At 39.6% G+C, this 18,375-nt stretch overlaps 2 protein-coding genes across 2 annotated transcripts in view; one reads left to right on the top strand and one right to left on the bottom strand.

Moving 5' to 3' along the window:
• LOC144662979 (uncharacterized) overlaps window positions 1-18,369 on the bottom strand; it is a 19,500-nt gene extending 1,131 nt beyond the window's left edge. Inside the window, exons 1-8 of the mRNA XM_078523905.1 lie at window positions 18,293-18,369; window positions 16,146-16,359; window positions 15,054-15,355; window positions 14,393-14,533; window positions 13,429-13,757; window positions 11,262-12,512; window positions 1,428-1,695; window positions 3-319 (exon numbers count right to left, since the gene is read on the bottom strand). Of these exons, the coding sequence (XP_078380031.1) occupies window positions 3-319; window positions 1,428-1,695; window positions 11,262-12,512; window positions 13,429-13,757; window positions 14,393-14,533; window positions 15,054-15,355; window positions 16,146-16,359; window positions 18,293-18,358 (2,888 nt within the window). The 5' untranslated portion in view covers window positions 18,359-18,369. The remainder of the gene's footprint in view (window positions 1-2; window positions 320-1,427; window positions 1,696-11,261; window positions 12,513-13,428; window positions 13,758-14,392; window positions 14,534-15,053; window positions 15,356-16,145; window positions 16,360-18,292) is intronic.
• The window catches only part of LOC144664110 (dynamin-like protein 2), a 125,151-nt gene that overhangs the window by 52,272 nt on the left and 54,504 nt on the right, over window positions 1-18,375 (top strand). The window lies entirely within an intron of this gene.

Genomic DNA, 18,375 nt, shown 5'->3' with positions numbered 1-18,375 from the left:
ACGTCACCATAACAAGTTGCCACATTCCCCAAGGATGGTGTGTGCCGCCAATGTGGCTTGGGCGAAGTCCCCCACTAACATCATTCAGAAGCTTGAACTGAGATCGGCTACCAAGTTCGTTTTCAAATGCTGTCTTGGCATACCACATCTCCCAAAGTATCATGCCAAAGCTGTACATGTCAGCCTTGCTGTTGTAGATTTGACCTTCCAGGACTTCGGGGGCCAGGTAAAGCAGAGTACCGCACATTGTACCTGATATGTCTCTTTCATGTTTGGCCACGCCAACATCGGTTAGTTTCACTTTGTTGTCAACTGTCAGCTAAACAAACAGCAAAGCAACATATAAGTTTAGATGGTTTTCGTATGCACAGTGGCTCTTAGTATGACTATAATTTCACCCGTCGCAGCTGATACTTTCATTGCTAGCTAGCTTCAGGTACCATAATTCTCGTATAATGATTTTATCGTGAACATGTCGAAAAACATTGAAGAAAAAAGCTAAAAAAGCAATATAAAGGTATAATAAAAGAAAATGGTAAATTTTAAATTTGAGACCCACTTTAATAAAAAAGAAACTGTATTCAGTTGGTCACAAATCTTAAGGCATGGAACACTGGTTAAAGAAAAACACTCAGCTACTGTAGGAGTGCTGACCTATCTAGGAACTTTTGACGACAGAAGACGCATAGCAAGATGAATCATAAACGGGTTTATGGTGAGTGGCACAAGTTCTGGACTCCCGTGATTGAAAAAAGGAAAACAGAATACCACCACCACAGCAACCACCACCACCCTCATCATTATCAGTACCGTATTTACTCGAATAAGCGCCGCCCCCGAATAAGCGCCGCCCTCGAATAAGCGCCGCATTCGGGACAAAAAGTTAAAAAGCGCCGCCCCCGAATAAGCGCCACAGTCCCAATGCGGCGCTTATTCGAGGAATTCCGTATAAACAAAAATAGCACTACAAAGAAGCTCTAAAACAGCCTTGGAATTTCCTTTTCATCATAAGCGATGTTTTTCAGTTCAAAGTTATGTTTTACCGCTCGCCCAGTTCTGTTAACGTTGTGAAGGCCGTGAGCTTTGTCGGGACAGCAAGTGCAACTACTCTCTTCCGTAAAATACGAATCATGACAATCAAAAGATCCTTCTTTTATTTACTATAGAAGTTTCGTTTAGATTAGATTCTTTGAGGCGTCCAAATTTTAAATAAGCGCCGCCCTCGAATAAGCGCCGCACTTGTGGTGCGAAAAATTAAATAAGCGCCGCGGCGCTTATTCGAGTAAATACGGTAAGTGAGGAACTTAATCTACAAGGAGTATCCGCTCTTTGACCTGTCTGTTCCCTTTTTACGTTTTAGAAACAGGAAACCATAATGGTTTACTTACCTATCTAAGGATAATATGAATCAAGAAATTTTTACTTACCAATAAATTGTCCAACTTAAGGTCCCGGTGGACAAATTCATGATCGTGAACATAGCGCAACGCATCAAGAATTTGCAGAACCCAGAGTAGTGCATTCTTTCTCACTGTTACGTCTTCTGAGTGGGCTGGAGCATTCTCTGGATGGGACATGATGTGCGTTTTGAGGGAGCACTCACAGAGCTCTAAGATGATCATCACTTTAGTTCCACATGGTGACTGTTGAAGATTCGTTCCAAAGAACTTTACAATGTTTGGATGACGCAATTCTCTGAAAAAATATAAATAAACACTTTTATACACAAGTTGAGCTTCATTTAAATGACCACTAGAGTCCGTTAAGCTTGGTCTTCAACTGTTGCATATTAAATTTACTTCTCAGATGTAATTCCGATGGTTTGATATACGTACTATATATAAAGGAAAAAAACACGGCGGCGCGAAGATATGAATTTTATTTTCGAGTGGTAAAGCAATATTTTACGAATGAGCGCAGCGATTGAGTAAAATATTGCTTTTACCACGAGAAAATAAAATTCATATCTTCAAGCCACCGTGTAATTTTCTTTTTATTATATAGACAAATATCATGCATGAAGTAAAAGTTAAAACATTTTTATTAATCAAAAGGTTAAACACGAGCGACGGCTAAATATACCTGATTGAAAAAACGTTGACCCGTGAAAAGCACAAACCATGAACGATAAGACCGAATGGGATTCTGGGTACACATCATTGGTAAGCTTAGTAATGTTCAATTTATTTATAATCAAGGCATTTTTTTTCTTTGAGAGCGTTGAAAGCATGATTTATGCAACCTGTCTTATTACTATGTTCATTCTGTCGCAGAAGACGATTACTTTTTCCGATTTCCCAGTAAACATTTGGGTCGCATCGTTTATCGTTTTTGCTTTCCACGGGTCAACGTTTCTTCAATCAGGTGTATAACAATTGAGCAATTTGCCAAACTGAAAGGCACAATTTCGCGAACTGAAGCTTTCAAAAGATGTATAACGTAAATGTAAAAACAGTCTGTTTATTAGCTTTTATCAATGTCACTGACAATAAATAATTCGCCGTTTTGAAATCTGTTTCTGCTCAAACTAACCGCTCTTCTGATTTCTGATCGCGAATTTTTGCAGTTCGGCAGCTGGAATTTCTTGATTTTCCCTCCCTTCGTCTGACTCTCCACAAGCAAGAAGCTCTTTTAAATAATTTCAAGTCATATGAAGTTTTCTTCTTCTTGTTAGCATTTTCCTGCTCCTCAGTAAAAGGTTTTATTTTGGCTTCAGTGAACTTCACGATGCTCGCCATTTCCAACCGGCGTTTGGCAGCTTTGCACAAACAAACGTGCAAAGGCGGGAAATGACGTCATCGATATCCTCACTAGTGAGGATATGGAAAATACAGTCCCAGATGCAGTTTCGTATGAATTTTACGAGTAGTCTATTTTCCAGTAAAACACTCGGGGCTATATAATAAAATTGGTTACATTGGTCGCATGGAAGCCGGTTGCAATATCTAACAATATCTTTTTTGTTTCTTGATTCTAACCTTTTTATTATGTTTGTGACCTTGAATTCCAAAGGCACTGCTTCGTTTTTATTTGGATAGGTTTGCCTCAGCTTATAAACAAAAAACACACCGGGGTGTTTTAATTGCTGTTTTGGGGGTACGCATTAAGGGGTAGAATCCATTTTTTGTACATTTTTCAAACAACAGGTCTAGTCCGGGTGCCCGTGAACTATTATGGGCGTTCCGTTTACTTGGAAAGCTGGCAAATTTTAACTGCACTAGAATTATTCCTTGGACCTTGGTAGTCAATGCTAGGGTGGCAGTGGAAACTATGGCGTGGGCTGTTTGTAGTGGGAGGGTTCGCAAGTCACTCCATTTAGGTGCAACAATTTGCAACGTTAATGTGAGTTTCAAGGGTAACACTATAGCATCAGCTGTATTGGAGGTAAGCTAAGAATAAAAAAATCTTGCAAATTAATGTGTTGAATGGAATTTGTTTTAATTAAGGCTTTATCTAAGTGGTGTGATAGGTATAAAATTTCAAATTGCATATGAAAAATAATTAAAGTTAATTAAAGAAGGCCTCCCCCCCTCAACTTTTTCTCGCCCTAAAATTCCACTTCATAACACAGCTAAGAATGTTGTTGTTCTTTTGTAGTGTAGTTGAGTGAAGTTTTTTCCAAACATCGTCAGATTAACTTAGTTTTGAAACTGATATCTTCTCTTTACTCTTTGATGTAAGGGCATCCCCTTGGTAACCATGGTTACCATTTCAGGAAACATTCTGTTTCCGTAATGACATGCAGACATTGTGTAACTTACTTTGTATTAAATTGTTTTCGAGTTCACACCGATTGGAAAACATTATTAAATTGAACATTAAAAAATATTAGATGACTTTCATTCGACTTTTGTTCACCTGACAATCTGCTTATGTCACAAAATTTAGTTCCCATAATACCTTACGGTTACATGTTTTCCCAGAATACATTTAGTACTTGTAGATTGTTTGATTGTGGGAAAGATGGAGTTTCCAGTTCCTACAAGGTAAGTTCGTAAAACTAAAGATAGATAACTGTGGTTTATAGCTAACCGGTAAATTTGCCCCAAGTCGTTTAAATGGTGCAATGCATTCAAAACTGAGTTACAAAGGTGCAAAATTGAAGTAAGTTGAAGTTGAAACGATGTAACGAAGACACCTCTGCCGCGCGAAGAACACCGCGATACTTAATTAATCAATTCTGTTAACGGTATACCATGACACCACGCAATAAGTACATTCAAGAGCACATAATATAGAATGTAATACAAATAGCGTAATGTGGAGGAAAGAATTGCAATGAAAGACGATTTCTTAAACCGGCGGCAAACTACCGCTTGAAGAATAACGTTAACTGTAACGCTAATACACACTTTTAGACAATCCGAAATTTTCAAAAAAGCGTCTGCAGTGAAGCAGTAAAAAAGAAACAATCATTTGCTTTTCAAAAAGGGCTTACAAATTATTCTTTGTCGAGTTATAAAAGAACTAAATACTAATCTGAAATAAATGAACGGCCGTAAATAAGTTTTTGTCGATTTCACTTGCGAAAAAAATGTAAAGTGCTACCCAAAGCACTCATGAATGAAAGGCGGGAAAAGACTTTTGATCTTTAAATGGCGAGCTTTTCAAATTGAAACTCGCTAACACAAGAAGACAATTTATCAATTGAAAAGGGGTTTTAACAAATTAGAAATAAATGAACGGCCTTAAAAAAGCTCGACATTTTCACTTGCAAGAAAATTAAAAGAGATCAGTACAAATAAGTCTTGGTGTTACAAACTGCTTCCCAGAAAATCGTGAGCTTTTTTGAACAATTTGTCAAGTAAAAGAAGCCTTTACAGATAGAAATTAGTGAACGGCCATAGACAAAATAACTTGACAATTTCACTAGCAACAAAAGAAAAAAACAGTTATAAACAGATAAGACACGGTGTTATAAACTTAAAACCAAAATATCCTGAATGATACAAGACCCTTTTATCGCGTGTAGAATCCCCCTTGAAAAAAGAAAAACTCTTGCCCGGCTTAATCACAATTGGATTTTAATTCCCCGTGCCCCCAAAATCATTGTATTCAAGAGAAGCGTTGAAAAGTTGGACCTGAACAATTATCTGTTTCCTGTAGCAAATAAGAGATGGCATCCAATCAGCAGGGTAGTCCAGGAATCAGGCTAAGCTCCAAGAGACCAAGACTAAGTACCAACTATGACAAATGCATCAAATGTCAAACAGTCAAGAAACACGAAAAACTTCAAAATGGGATGAAGTCGTCTGTAAACAAATTCATTGAATGTGCTAAACTGAGGAATGATGAAATTTTTAGACGCATTTCTCCCGACCTTAAAAACAGCACATTCGTAGTTCGTAAAGTAAAGTGGCATAAATCTTGTTACAGCACCTACACCAGTAATGAGAATGTTAAACACCAGCGGGCCAGCACACAACATAGTGCCTTGTTATCAGAGCCATCGACATCTGTTCAGCTCCGAAGTTCAGCAACGGCTATCAATTGGGACCTGTGTTTGGTATGCCAACAGGTCAAATGCAAAGGGGAAAGAGAACTAGCGCAGGTTACAATTTCGCAAGTTTATGAAAAATTAATGCATGCTGCCGAGTGCCGCAATGACGAAAAAATGCAGACGAGAATTCGTGGCGAAGATCTAATTGCTTCCAACGCAAAATACCACAGAGGCTGTTATAAGAGATATACAGCTGCCACATCATCGTCTAGATCTTCTCAAGGCGACATCAGCATACAGGAGAATTACGACAGCGCGTTTTTGAAGCTGGTCGACGATATTGGACATAAGCTGATTGAAGAGGGAAGAGCATACGACATGGCGACGTTATTGAATATGTACAAACGCCACCTTACTGATGCTGGAATGGAGAAAGCTGTCGCTGAGATGTATAAAGTTCAAAACTTAAAGAGGCGATTGGTCCATCAATATGGCGAGAAAATAACATTCCATCCACAGTATGAGCGAAATAAATCTGAACTTGTTTGCAGTTCTTCCCTGAATCTTGGAGAAATAATTAATCTTGTTGCAGAGCTGAACGAAATTACAAAAGATTCAAGAAAATCTCCAGAAGTGACCGACACTTGTTCCCAGGTACTGTATCATGCAGCCATTATCCTTCGAAGTGAAACAAAAGATGCCAGTGGAATCGAGACACAACCACTGAACGTATCCGACTTAAGTTTAGAAAAGGCGAAAGAATGTGTACCAGCCAGACTACAGCAATTTTTGAGATGGCTTTTGCAATCTCAGAGAGCATTTGAAGGAGAAGGAGTGCCTATCGAGGAACAGCCAGATTTAGATGAATGTACTCTAAAGGAGACTGAGACAAGAAGCATTTTAGCCATTGGACAAGATATCGTAATGTGCAATTCAGGAGGTAAGAAGAAAATGCCCAAAAACGTAGGCCTTGGGCTAGCTGTAAAAACCCTGGTACGAGGAAAAGAGATTATTACCATGTTAAACCATCATGGCCACAGTATCAACTACTGGGAATGCGAACAGATCGAAACAACATGGGCGGAAATTAGTTTAAGTCAGTTTGAAGACGGAGGGGGCTATTATCAAGCAATTCTGCCTTCCAACATTGACAGTGGTTCTTTAGTTCAATGCGCTGCAGACAATGCAGATTACATGCAGGATACGGTTGATGGAAAAGAAAGTGTGCATGTGATGAGCATGGCATTTTACCAAAAGGGATTCCCAATCGATCCGAAGGACTTGATACCTCGTGTTGAGAAAATTAGCAAGGTCAGGCGACGAGCGTTGAAATGTGCCGAAACAAAATTGTACGAGCTTGAGTTCACCAGTAAGACACCAGTACCAACCTTTGTTAAACAAGTCAAGGAAGATTTCTTTGCACAGTGTGAAGTTGAGAGAGAGAAGCTTCAAGGCTTAAACAGAGCCTGGGTGTTTACCAGAAACACTCCAACAAAGCTGGTAACTGTTGAAGTAAGTCCAACACAAGCAAAGCAGAACGTTCCCGGATGGAGTGGCTTTCACGCCATTATCACCGTGAACAACTCACAGCCAACCCGTATAGGTTTTCCCCCAATGATACCTGCGCCCGTTAAAGATGCAAACACAGTATACACATGCCTGAAAAGTCTTCACAAGACTTTCCGCGAGAGCCTACATCAAGAAAACGTAGTGGTCACCTTTGACGAAGGAATTTATTGTGAGGCCAAGCGCATTCAATGGGCTGTGTCACCAGAACTGGACAATGTAATTGTTCGACTGGGAGGCTTTCATCGAGCTAAGAATTTTCTCGGTGTTATTGGAAAGCGAATGTCAGAGTCAGGTGTTGAGGATCTTTGGATAGAAAGTGAAATATGCGGTAGCAGTGTTGCAGCAAAGATAATCAGCGGGACGCACTATAACAGAGCAATAAGAGCTCATAAACTAACTCTTGAAGCATTGGAGAGGTTACAGTGGGACTCGTTTTTGGAATGGCTAGAAAAAAATGGCGAAGTGAATGAGACAGCTATAAACTGCATCAAAGAAAAGAAACAGAACCTTCTCAGTCTTTTTCAAAAAGGGCAAAGCTTTTTACCGCAACAACGGAGTGAAATCCGACAGCAAGCACTTGAGCTGGGAACATTGTTACTTGAGAAGATTAATCCACTGTTCACCCAGTACAAAGAGTATGGTCGTAAGTGTTCAGCCTTGTTCGCATTCTGGAATGAATACATGGAAATGGTTTGGCTGCTGTTGGACTTCATCCATGGTGACAGAGATGCCAACTGGCTTTTGCTTCTCGAAACATTCAATGCAATGCTGCCTTATGACCGAGCATTCGACCATCTAAACTACTTCCGTTGGGGAGCAGTCTACATAACCGATATGAAGTTGATGGAAGAGGTCGCCCCGTCAGTACACAAAGAATTCACGGAAATTGGGTCCCACGCTGTTTCCACAGCATCTTCAGAGTCATCCTTCAATTCGGTCGCACCAGACATGGCTCTAGAGCAAACAGTCAACCGAGATTCGAAAACAAAAGGAGGAATCGTCGGGGTCACAGGCATGGAGGAAACACGAGACAGATGGGCACTCACAGCTCATATGATGGCAGCTGCAACAACGTCTTTCAAAGCCATGAGTGGTATGTTACCAACCTCAAACTGTCACAAAGAACTTGGATCACAAAGAATGGAAAGAGATGAAAACGACGTGCAAAATATCATTCAGTGCATTGAAACAAAATTGGTTAATCCATTTGATATCAGTCAGTATGAGGGAGAACAGATGCCACTAGTAAATATCGCTACTGGGATAGTTGCTCCATCTGAAGTTGCCGAATCTTTACTCACAGCTAAAAAGCAAGGCGAGAAGGCAATGGCAGAGTTTGTTCAAGACAGGCTGATATCCGACAAGGAAAATTTTTGGGATCCTTTGAAAAAGATGAACATTAAAACTTTTCAAACGCTGAACAAGCCCATTAAAACAAGCAAAGACAAACAGGTTCTGAAGGCAATTAACCTTGACAGGCAGGTGTATAGTAGACTTCTTGTTGTATCCAAAGACTGTGACATTGATCTGCGAGAAGTGCAATCGTATGAACTTGCATCTGTCCCTCTTTCGTTAGCCAACATGGATGGGTCACTGAGGAAACCAACTAAGAGTACTTTACTAAAGGAACTAGACATGGACAGTCTTGCCCAGGGCACACTCCCTGCTGGTAATCTGCATCAAACAGCGTACATAGTTGACCTTTTGGCAGTAATTCAGATGTTGTCAAAAGGAAAGATGAAAACGTTCGGAGAGCTATCTGACACAATTGCAGCAACTATTATTGCTAAATTCCAGTTCGCTAGCCATGTTCATGTTGTTCCAGACCGATATGACGTGAAAGACTCGATAAAGTCTGGGGAAAGATCCAGACGATCTCAGTTTGGAGTCACAGAAATAAAGATTCAGAGCAGACAAACGAAGTTACCTGCCAGTCTGAAACGATACTTGTCCAGTGGAAAAAACAAGTCTGATTTGCTCACATTTCTCCATTCTGATTGGTGTAAGAATCTCTCATCACAGCTCAGTGATAGGCAAACGCTGATTCTAGCATCACAAGATGGGTCAGCAGTAAAGATCACGAACACGCTGCACGGGGAGGATATAATTCCCCTCCATTCCGACCACGAAGAAGCAGACAGTAGAATGTTTGTGCATTGCGAATATATCGCAAACCAACCACTAGACGTCAGAAATTCTTTCAAGAGGATTGTCATCTTCTCCCCAGACACAGACGTAGCGGTTTTATGCTGGTATCACTTCAGCCAACTGTCTATTCAAGAGCTTTGGTTCCACACTGGTACTGGAAGAAACAGAAGATTCGTTCCTGTTCATGACGCTGTTGAAAAAGTAGGTCCAGATGTGTGCAATCTTTTACCTGCCATGCATGCTTTAACAGGATGCGATTCAACTAGTAACCTCCACGGCATAGGCAAAAAAGGAGCGTTCACATCACTGAAGAAATGTAAAGATGACTTTGATGGACTAAAGAACCTTGGTAGAGACTGTGCAGCTATTAGCGATGAGACTGTGACTGTTTGTTTCAAATTCATCGGACTTCTTTACGGAGAAGCCACTTCAAACTTGAATCATCTTCGGTATAAGCTTTTTACCAAGAAACACCTGGACAGCAGCAAACTTCCGCCTACTGAAGATAGTGCATTGTACCATGTCAAACGAGCAAACTATCAGTGCTTCATTTGGAAACATGCCCGGGAGAGAAGTCTTTCACTAACATCACCAGATGGGAATGGATGGGTCAAGGATGAGAATGGTGATCTAATTCCCAAATTGATGGAGAAGGAGCCAGCGCCGGAAAGCCTTTTGGAACTCATTGTATGCCGGTGCAAGAAAGGATGCACTGCGAGATGTTCCTGCCGGAAAATTGGGCTCTCCTGTACGGCGGCTTGCACTTGTGAAAAAGAATGCAGCAACGTCCGTCAAGATGAAGAAGAGGAGGATCTTTAACCCTAATTAGCCAGGGGGAGACGGAGGGAGGGGTTTAAAATTGCTGAGCAACGTTTTTGTGGCAGCGTCAATCATTTGGTCAAGTAAGTTGACTTTTGTATAGTAACCATGTTTTAAATGGGTATTTTGTTGAAATTCAACTTTCAGTGTTTTGAATCTATATTTATTTTTCCGTTTTCAATTAATTTTAAAGCAATTCGCACAGTTTTGACATTTTTGAAGGATCCAATTTGTCGACCATTTTGAATTGTGACGTCACTAATGCGTAAAATGACGTCATGAATGACACGTGACGTTCACTTAAGTAAACATTTGGAACTTTGAATACTATTGAGCGAATGCTTTTGAGGATATATGACCATGTGGACGTGGGATGGAATATTGGGGGTTCGGGGGGACAGCACAAAGAGAGAACGTTAGAGCCCCCGTAAAAATTACACTCGGGCTTAAGAGTGTGAAAGACAAGACGAATGAAGTGATTACCATGCAAGAAGAGTAATATTTTCTTAATGCCTTAGATTTAAGCTCAATATATAGCTTACGTGCTTGTCTTAAGTTAAAAGTGTTATTTTCCAATTTTTCAGTTTACTTCAATTCCCATTATTTTACTTTTAAATTATCTTATTTTAGATGTAAAATGTCTTGTTTTTGAAGAGAAAATTGTCGTATTTACCTCAATAGTTATTAACTGATAAATGAAAGACATTTTGTACAAAAATAGAAACAAACGTAAAATGCTAAGACGTTTGTGATTGCGGGTATGCATAAAACCGGGGCAGCCATATTGAATTTCTCAGTTATTAAAAAGTTTGTGACGTCACATGCTGATCACGTGACGTATTATAACAAATTCAAGTTATACAATGCATCAACTACGTCTTGTGAAAATTTCATGTTATGGGACAAAAAAGGTTAATAGTTAAAGCTCATAAACTATTTCTCATCTTATCCCAGATTGTTGTGAAAATTTAGTTTAACAGAATTGAGTAACTCAAGGGGGTGTACTTTAAAGTGCTGTCAATTGCAATGGCCCATCTAGCCCGCTCCACTGCCACCCCAGCTTTATTCTCCAAGGCCTAAGGAACATTGCTGGGTAACTCAAAGTTTGCCAGCTCGTCGAGTAAACGGAACCATTTTTTAACCCCCTTTCCCAGCACGGGCACCCGGACTAGTCGTCTATTATCATTGAGATACAAAACATTTTGTGCGAAATATTTCGGTCTTCCACAAAACAAAATAGGTTTACAAAAAATATCGGGAAAATTATTTTATTAAAACGACATACCTTAGAGCTATTTCCTCGTCAATAAAATGCCACACGTTGTTTCCTTTTAGAGGATTGCTGTAGACCTTGAGTGCCACCTTAACTTCTTGTTCTCCTTTTCGAGAAAGAACACCACAATACACGGTCGAGAAGGATCCTCTTCCAATGACAGATTTCTCTTCCTCGATCCATTTTAACTCCCCGCCTAAGAAATCTGATTTCCTTATCTCTGTGACGTTGAACACTGCGATGTCTCGTTTTAACTTCTCCAAGCGCGTGCTCACGGGTTTGTAAATCCCTTGAATCTCGAACTTGCTTCTAGTCTCGGTGAGCAGCCGATGATACAACTTCTTATCTCCTTCTCTCTGTCGTGGTATCTGAGCTTTGATCTGAAACAGGAACTTAACGGCATCTTCCAACTGTTCGTTTATAAACGGAAGCAGTCTATCCCCGCTGGCAATGATTTTAAGACATTTCATAGATTTCTTTTCCAAGTAGGAGATTGGGTCTTTCTTGTAACTCTCAAGCTTCTTTTTGTATTGGAAGCTCTGTTTGACTTTCTGCGTAAGAGCACCAAGAAATGGTGCACCAACTACCACTGAGGCCAAACCTTGACGGAACCACACTGGAGTAGTGACATCTGTGGACTTTTTGGGTAGGATTTTACGAGACATTGCTGGTTTGGGAGGCTCACGAGAAGGACTTTTTTGATCTACTTCTCCAACTTCTCCTTCACGAGAAGGACGTTTGAGATATTCTTCTCCAACTTCTCCTTCACGAGAAGGACTTTTGTGATCTACTTCTCCAATAAGAACATCTTCTTCGACCTTTTGGATTTCCTCTTCCATTATGTCGTATTTTTCAGTAAAATATTTAATCAGCGCAACCTGGGCCTTTGCAAAATGGTTCTCTTCATCTTCCCATTCCTGCACGTACTGCTGGACTCTTTCGGAAATGCACTGTAATACTTCACCTTTAGTTTCCTCCCATGTCGCTCTAGGATCAGGCACTTTGCACGAAGACCAATTGCAAAAACTGTTAGAAGTTTCTTCAGCTTTGAAAAAGATTACAAGATTTTCAATGATCTCTTTTATCACCTGCGACTGATATTCACTTAGTTCAACAAAAATGCGATCCTGTGAACTTTCCAATTCTACCATTCTATCCATGACTTTTTTCATCCTCTTCTCTATCTCCTGGCGTGACATGTCCGTTGTTTTTAACAGTGTAATGACTTGAATGGAGACACGAGACAGGACATTCTCGAGCCATCTGTATTTATTAAAAACGTATGAATGAATAAAATGATAATGACTTGTAGCTGAAATGGCCTGCTTTAAAAAAGAGAGTTGTGTTAAATGAAATTGCCTCTTGGTTTTTAATTGCATTGGGTGTTACTTGATGAATTTTCACGTTTAGCACTGTCTGGAGATAAGTTCGCTTGACTGATGTTGACAGCTTTTTCTCCAGACAAAGGAAATTGTTCAATGTTTTTCCATGTTATTTTAGATGTTTATTACATCTTGCTGCTAGCCTATGATGGTGAATCGACCTGAGACCGTCAACATTATCTCTCCTTCCCCTACCTCAGCACCTTGCGCTGAACTTTAACGAGGACATGTTTGTATTGTTTTCTTATGGACTGAGCATGGCGCAAATTATTTTCTACTTTTCGTTGGATTTTTAAACCATATCGTCTTGCGAGATACAGTAAAAACCCGCGTATAAGAGCACCAATTTGGGCGGTTCAGGCTGATTTGGTTCTTATATAAAGGGTTATAATCTGCAAAATCAGCCTGTAAGTGTTCTTAAGTGTTCTTAAAAAAAGTTTCTTAAAATAAGGAACATACTAGGCTACCAATAGATGAAATCAATATATATGCACACAATTGTATTTTAGTTTTAATAAAATTGATAAATCAAGGCAATACTGTACTGTAATTGGGGTGGAACTATTATGTGTGCAATGAAAAGTAGTGTTGATCTTTGATATTTTTCCATATAAGAACAACTTTCATTTTTCAGGCTGAATGTGTTCTTATATAAATGGTACTTTATTTCCAAAAATCAGGCCTGGGTGTTCTTAATCCACTTGTTCTTATACGCGGGTTTTTACTGTATTATCCCCTTTCCGTCTTGTAGGTTTTAAAAATAATTGAGCCAATTTTTTAGCTCTTTGTCTCCTTACCTGGAATAAATGTGCAGACTAGTCTGCATGGAAGAAATCACAAGATTGTTTATTCCACTTAACAGTTGATCAAAGTCTTCAGTTATGACACCATACGTCTGTGCGTGCTGCGCTCTTTGGCACGACAAGTAAATGATCTGCTTCTGTTGATCCAGTTCTCCCAACTTCTTGGTGAGTTTTTCAATTTGTGTCCTCTTTACATCCTCGACATTCTCAGCAGGAATTTGATCCCACATGTTACAAACAAATAATGCACAAAAAGTGAATAACTTGACATCCATGTTTGCTTTCTCCTTCAGCTCTTTGACATGGTTGAGCAACACACCAAGCTGTTTATGGGCAAAATCGTGCAAATAATCACTATAAAGAAGCTCTTCAAGGTGGTTCAAATAAATCGTTAACTATAGCATATATGCAAGACAGTGACATAGTCAAAACATCATTCAAATGGGTTATCGGCTTGTCAACTTAAGAAACAAACAGTTTAAACAATTAATAAGGCAGTGAAAAGGAACCGTTGTGATTACACAGTTCCTGTCCAAAGGTGCCAACCAGATTGAATGATTTTACTCATCTTGTTTACAATTCAGAATTTACTGTGCAAAATTTAATGCACGTTCTTATAAAATATCACCTTTCTTATTTTCATAGTACTAGCATTTGCGAGGCGAGGTGAACATTTACCGAGACGTTTTCTTACGCCAGCAAAATTACAGAATTGAGACATTGTTACATTTCATGAGCGTTTTAGGCCGCGTTGCAGCCGGACGTACCACAAAATCCTCGATATAGGTTTAGTTTGTCTGCAACGCAGGCTAGAGCGTTTTCGAAAATGGTGGACTCAAGATGGTGGACCGAATGACTAGACGTGACCAACAATAACTACTGCAAAATACTTTTGATTTGTCTTGTTAGAACAAAAAACGTTAGCCCCCCTTGTGGGGGTATGCAAGTGGCGCCTTACCCTGTCCTCCTGAATTCCTCCAGCGTTGGAACTTTTAATCACATAAATGAAGCAAAAGGCTTGTGGCAAGTAACTGAGGACAAATTCATTCATCACGTCGCTTTCTCCCACTCCAGGACTATCAACAATCATGACACCTGCCTACAGTTAAGACAATTGAGAATGTTCGATGCATGCACGTTTGAATTATCTCAAAAATCTATGTTGGCTGAGGTCTGACAGGTTCAACCACAAGAGAATTGTCAAGCGGGAGAAGCCTGACGAAATATATTATCCGGCTGGCCCTTCACTAATGGGGTTGGGTGTAGTCAATCATCTCTCCTCGTAAAAATCCAAATGATTTCAGAAAACCTTGAAGACCCTTGTGTGCCACTTCATGCGAAGAGGCCAAAGTGAATTTTACTGGTACCGGAATGAGCAGAATATGCCTTCCTTAGGGGGCCTTCCTGAGGGGGAATACAATCGTGTTCCTAAGACCTTGTTTATAATACGCATTTTCTTCCTTGATTCCCACTAAAAAATTAAGAAGAAAAAATACAGAAGATCGAGATATCCCTTGTTCACTCAAAATGTTTTTAACATATCCCTCGCCCCACGGAAATAATTCATCACCCTTGGAAGACTCGCAATACATGTGCATCCCCCAGAAATTGAATGTTACCTTGAACAAAGGATGTGGCCAAAACAGCTCTATCTTCTTGTATGGAGAACCTTTTTCTCTTTCATTCTTTTCCTGAACAAATCCTTCTATCTCCTCCTTACAAGTCGCCGAAGAATAACCGAGTTCTTTGTAAAAGGGTTTACGTGTTTCTCCGCTACCGTCTTTATAGTGTACTCCAATCGCAGGCTTCTCGCCATATTTCAATTCGCATATCGTTGATGTTGTGCTAAGAATGGAATATGGCAGAAGATCCTCTCCGAGAATTAGGTTGATGATGCTGCTTTTACCGGCACTGGTTTCACCTGTTTGTTAAAAATAATCTGTGTTAGTGAAGAAATTATTCAACATGACACGAGCGTGGGACAAAGAAAAAATCTGAGTCCCCGACGAGAATCGAACCCATGGCCTCCCAGATACCGGTTGGGCGCTCTAACCAACTGAGCTACGAGAGACTCATTGTGAGCTGGGCCATTTACTAGGTTGATATATGACACGCGTCCTGCATACTGCTAGGATCAGCAATGTCGAAATCATCAAATGTGTGCATGTAGTAAATAATAAAGATGGTAAATTTCAAGCTCGGTGATAAATAGTGAAGAAATTATTACACATGACACGAGCGTGGGACAAAAAAAAATCTGAGTCCCCGACGGGAATCGAACCCATGTGTTAGTTGCTCTATAATAACGCTTCTAGTTAACCAAACAATGGACCTTTTAATTTTACAGCAATCAACATTTTGATCAAATAAAAAGGAATCAAGGTACGTGCTCAGTCGCCTCATCCAACCTGAAATACAAGCATGCCAATAATAACGTATGAACTTCAACTTCCTAAACAGAAGGTTATTAATTATAAGGATGCGAGCCGTTAAGAACGAAAGGAACGAAAGACGACCTCTTTTTAAGAGTCAAGTTACTGAGATTTAAGGAAACTCAAACGAACCACTTCCTCTACAGAAAATACGATTAAGATTAAAAGTAAAAAGTGGATCGCAATATCATGCGTGTATAGATGACAAAAATTAAAAGATCAATAGGCAGCTTCACGTAAGGTAACGGCAATAACGTCAGTTAAGCATTCAATGCTTACCTGCAACAAGAACAACATATTGATCCCTCGGTTTGAGCTTTTTGAGATATTCTGCTAGAGTTGTCTTAAAATCTCCCAAGCTTTCCTGGAGGTTTTGCATGAGGAAATCTTCGTCCAACTGCTTAAAGAACTCCGCTGCCTCCTCATAAAGTTTACACAGCATTCCACGTTTGCGTGCATCTGTCTCGCAAGCTTCGGACAAAACTTGAAACGTCTAATATAAATAGATAAATGAAATAAATTAGATCGAATTTAAAAGCAGGGCCTTTCTTTAAATGGAGGAAAACGCTATCCAGGTGATAAATCGCTACCCATTGGAGGGTATATTACTTTTGCTAGTTTTTGTATGTTAAAATATCCTTAGTATTTCGTTAATAATTCAAATATCCAATCCGATTTCAAATAAAATACATATCTTTGCCGAATAGGATAAAAACAAATCTTTGACGCTCCCTACCAGCGCGTGACACGGGGCAGGGAATAGTGAATTAAAATCAGATTCAAAAGCTAAATGTACGTATGGCTATTGACCCATAATATCAATTGGACTAGATTATTTTTTGTATCTCTCTTTGTCAAAGGCCATCCCCCTTTTTTTTCGTTTTCTGATTTTGGGGCGGTCGGTCGGTCAAACAAAAAAAAAGTGGATAAGGAGTCTGGAACTAGGAGGCCCAGTACCTCAGCACAATATCCGTGGAGCCTGGAAACAAGAAGACATGGTTACAAAGTCAACATGGCGGCAATGGAGGAAGGAAAAATCGACGTCGTGGTTAAACTCAAACGAGAACAGCTAAACAGAGAAAAAGGGGGTGGCCAAATATATATTTACCACAAGTGCGAAAAAATGCTTCATCTAATGGTGTAAGGTCATATAAAGTTGAGAAGAAGAAGCGTACGCTGTTAAACCTGAATACCTGATGTTAAATACTTTACTGAATAAAGTATCGGTCTATCACAATAAAAATAATTTCTTCATTCATAAAATTTTGCTTTTGAATGAGCTCACAATGCGTCTGAACTGCAGCAATAAATATTTTTCAAGTACTAAGCTTCTCGATGGTGTTCGACAGTTATTTGTGGACAGAGTACAGAGATTTCAAGTTGATAATTGAATGTGTGCCACAGAAAGAGTGTTTTTCAAAAAGGATCACGGAATATAGAAGTCTAGGAAAGCAGATTTGAGTTTTTGCCCAAAATTTAATGGCGTGACATTAAGGTTCGATAAATATTTGCATTAAACGATGGAGGTTAGTTGAACAATGTTTAAAAATGTTAAAATTTTCTTCATCAGCTGATCACTGAGACATGGCGCATGGTTTGTTGCTCGTACCACAGGCAAACAATTCTCTGTGTTTGAGAATATTTAAGGCCGCGTGACCTAAGCGTCACGAAACGCTATTTGATCTCATACGTTCACTGTAATTTGTAACGACTAACCTCGGCTTGAGTCAGCTGATCGCGAGAAATGCTCCATAAAATACTGAATTTCGCATCTTTTGATCCCATACTGGAATCAACAGTAAGCCAGATAAATAAAGTTTACTTACCTTTTATCGTTTGTAAGAGAAAGAGACTTTTGTAAGTGGCGGTGACGGCTAGCAAGGAATTAACGGACTCAAAACCCCATCAAATCACAAAATACCACGCAAACAACTAAACGTAAGTGAACTTTATTTATCTGGCTTACAGAACATCACAATTTGGGATCAAAAGATGCAAAATCCAGTATTTTATGGAGCATTTCTCGCGATCAGTTGAATCAACTGAGAGGTCAGTCGTTACAAATTACAGTCTGACTCACGCCCACACGCGGCCTCAAACACAGAGCTAGAGGATTTTTTGCCTGTGCTCGTACAAAGTCTTATCCATGACATATCCTTCGATCATCTCAGTCAAATTGCTTCCACTTTTATGTCATTTTATTCATGATTTGGTTCGTATATGGTTTAAATTTTGATAAAGTTATTTGTTTCTTTATGCAAATATTTGTCACGCTTATTCGAACTGAATTATAAAAGTATGCCCACGGTTTATGTTGTTTTGTATTCATCCTTATTTCCTCGTTAGGCGTTCAACGACTTATTGATTCATTCCCGAACAGAAATCAGGCGCATATACAGCATATACACTGGCGAATTTCTACTTACTTCTCCGACCTTACGTCTGGATGATCCCTCTAGATCTTTTAAATATTCAAGAAGTTTGGCTTTCATGTCATCCACTCCTTTGT

The sequence above is a fragment of the Oculina patagonica genome, chromosome 8, assembly GCF_052425735.1.
Source record: "Oculina patagonica isolate OP01 chromosome 8, crgOcupat, whole genome shotgun sequence".
In the NCBI taxonomy this organism is placed as follows: domain Eukaryota; kingdom Metazoa; phylum Cnidaria; class Anthozoa; order Scleractinia; family Oculinidae; genus Oculina; species Oculina patagonica.
The sequence above is the reverse complement of the archived record's forward strand: the minus strand, read 5'-3'. Positions and strand labels throughout refer to the sequence as shown.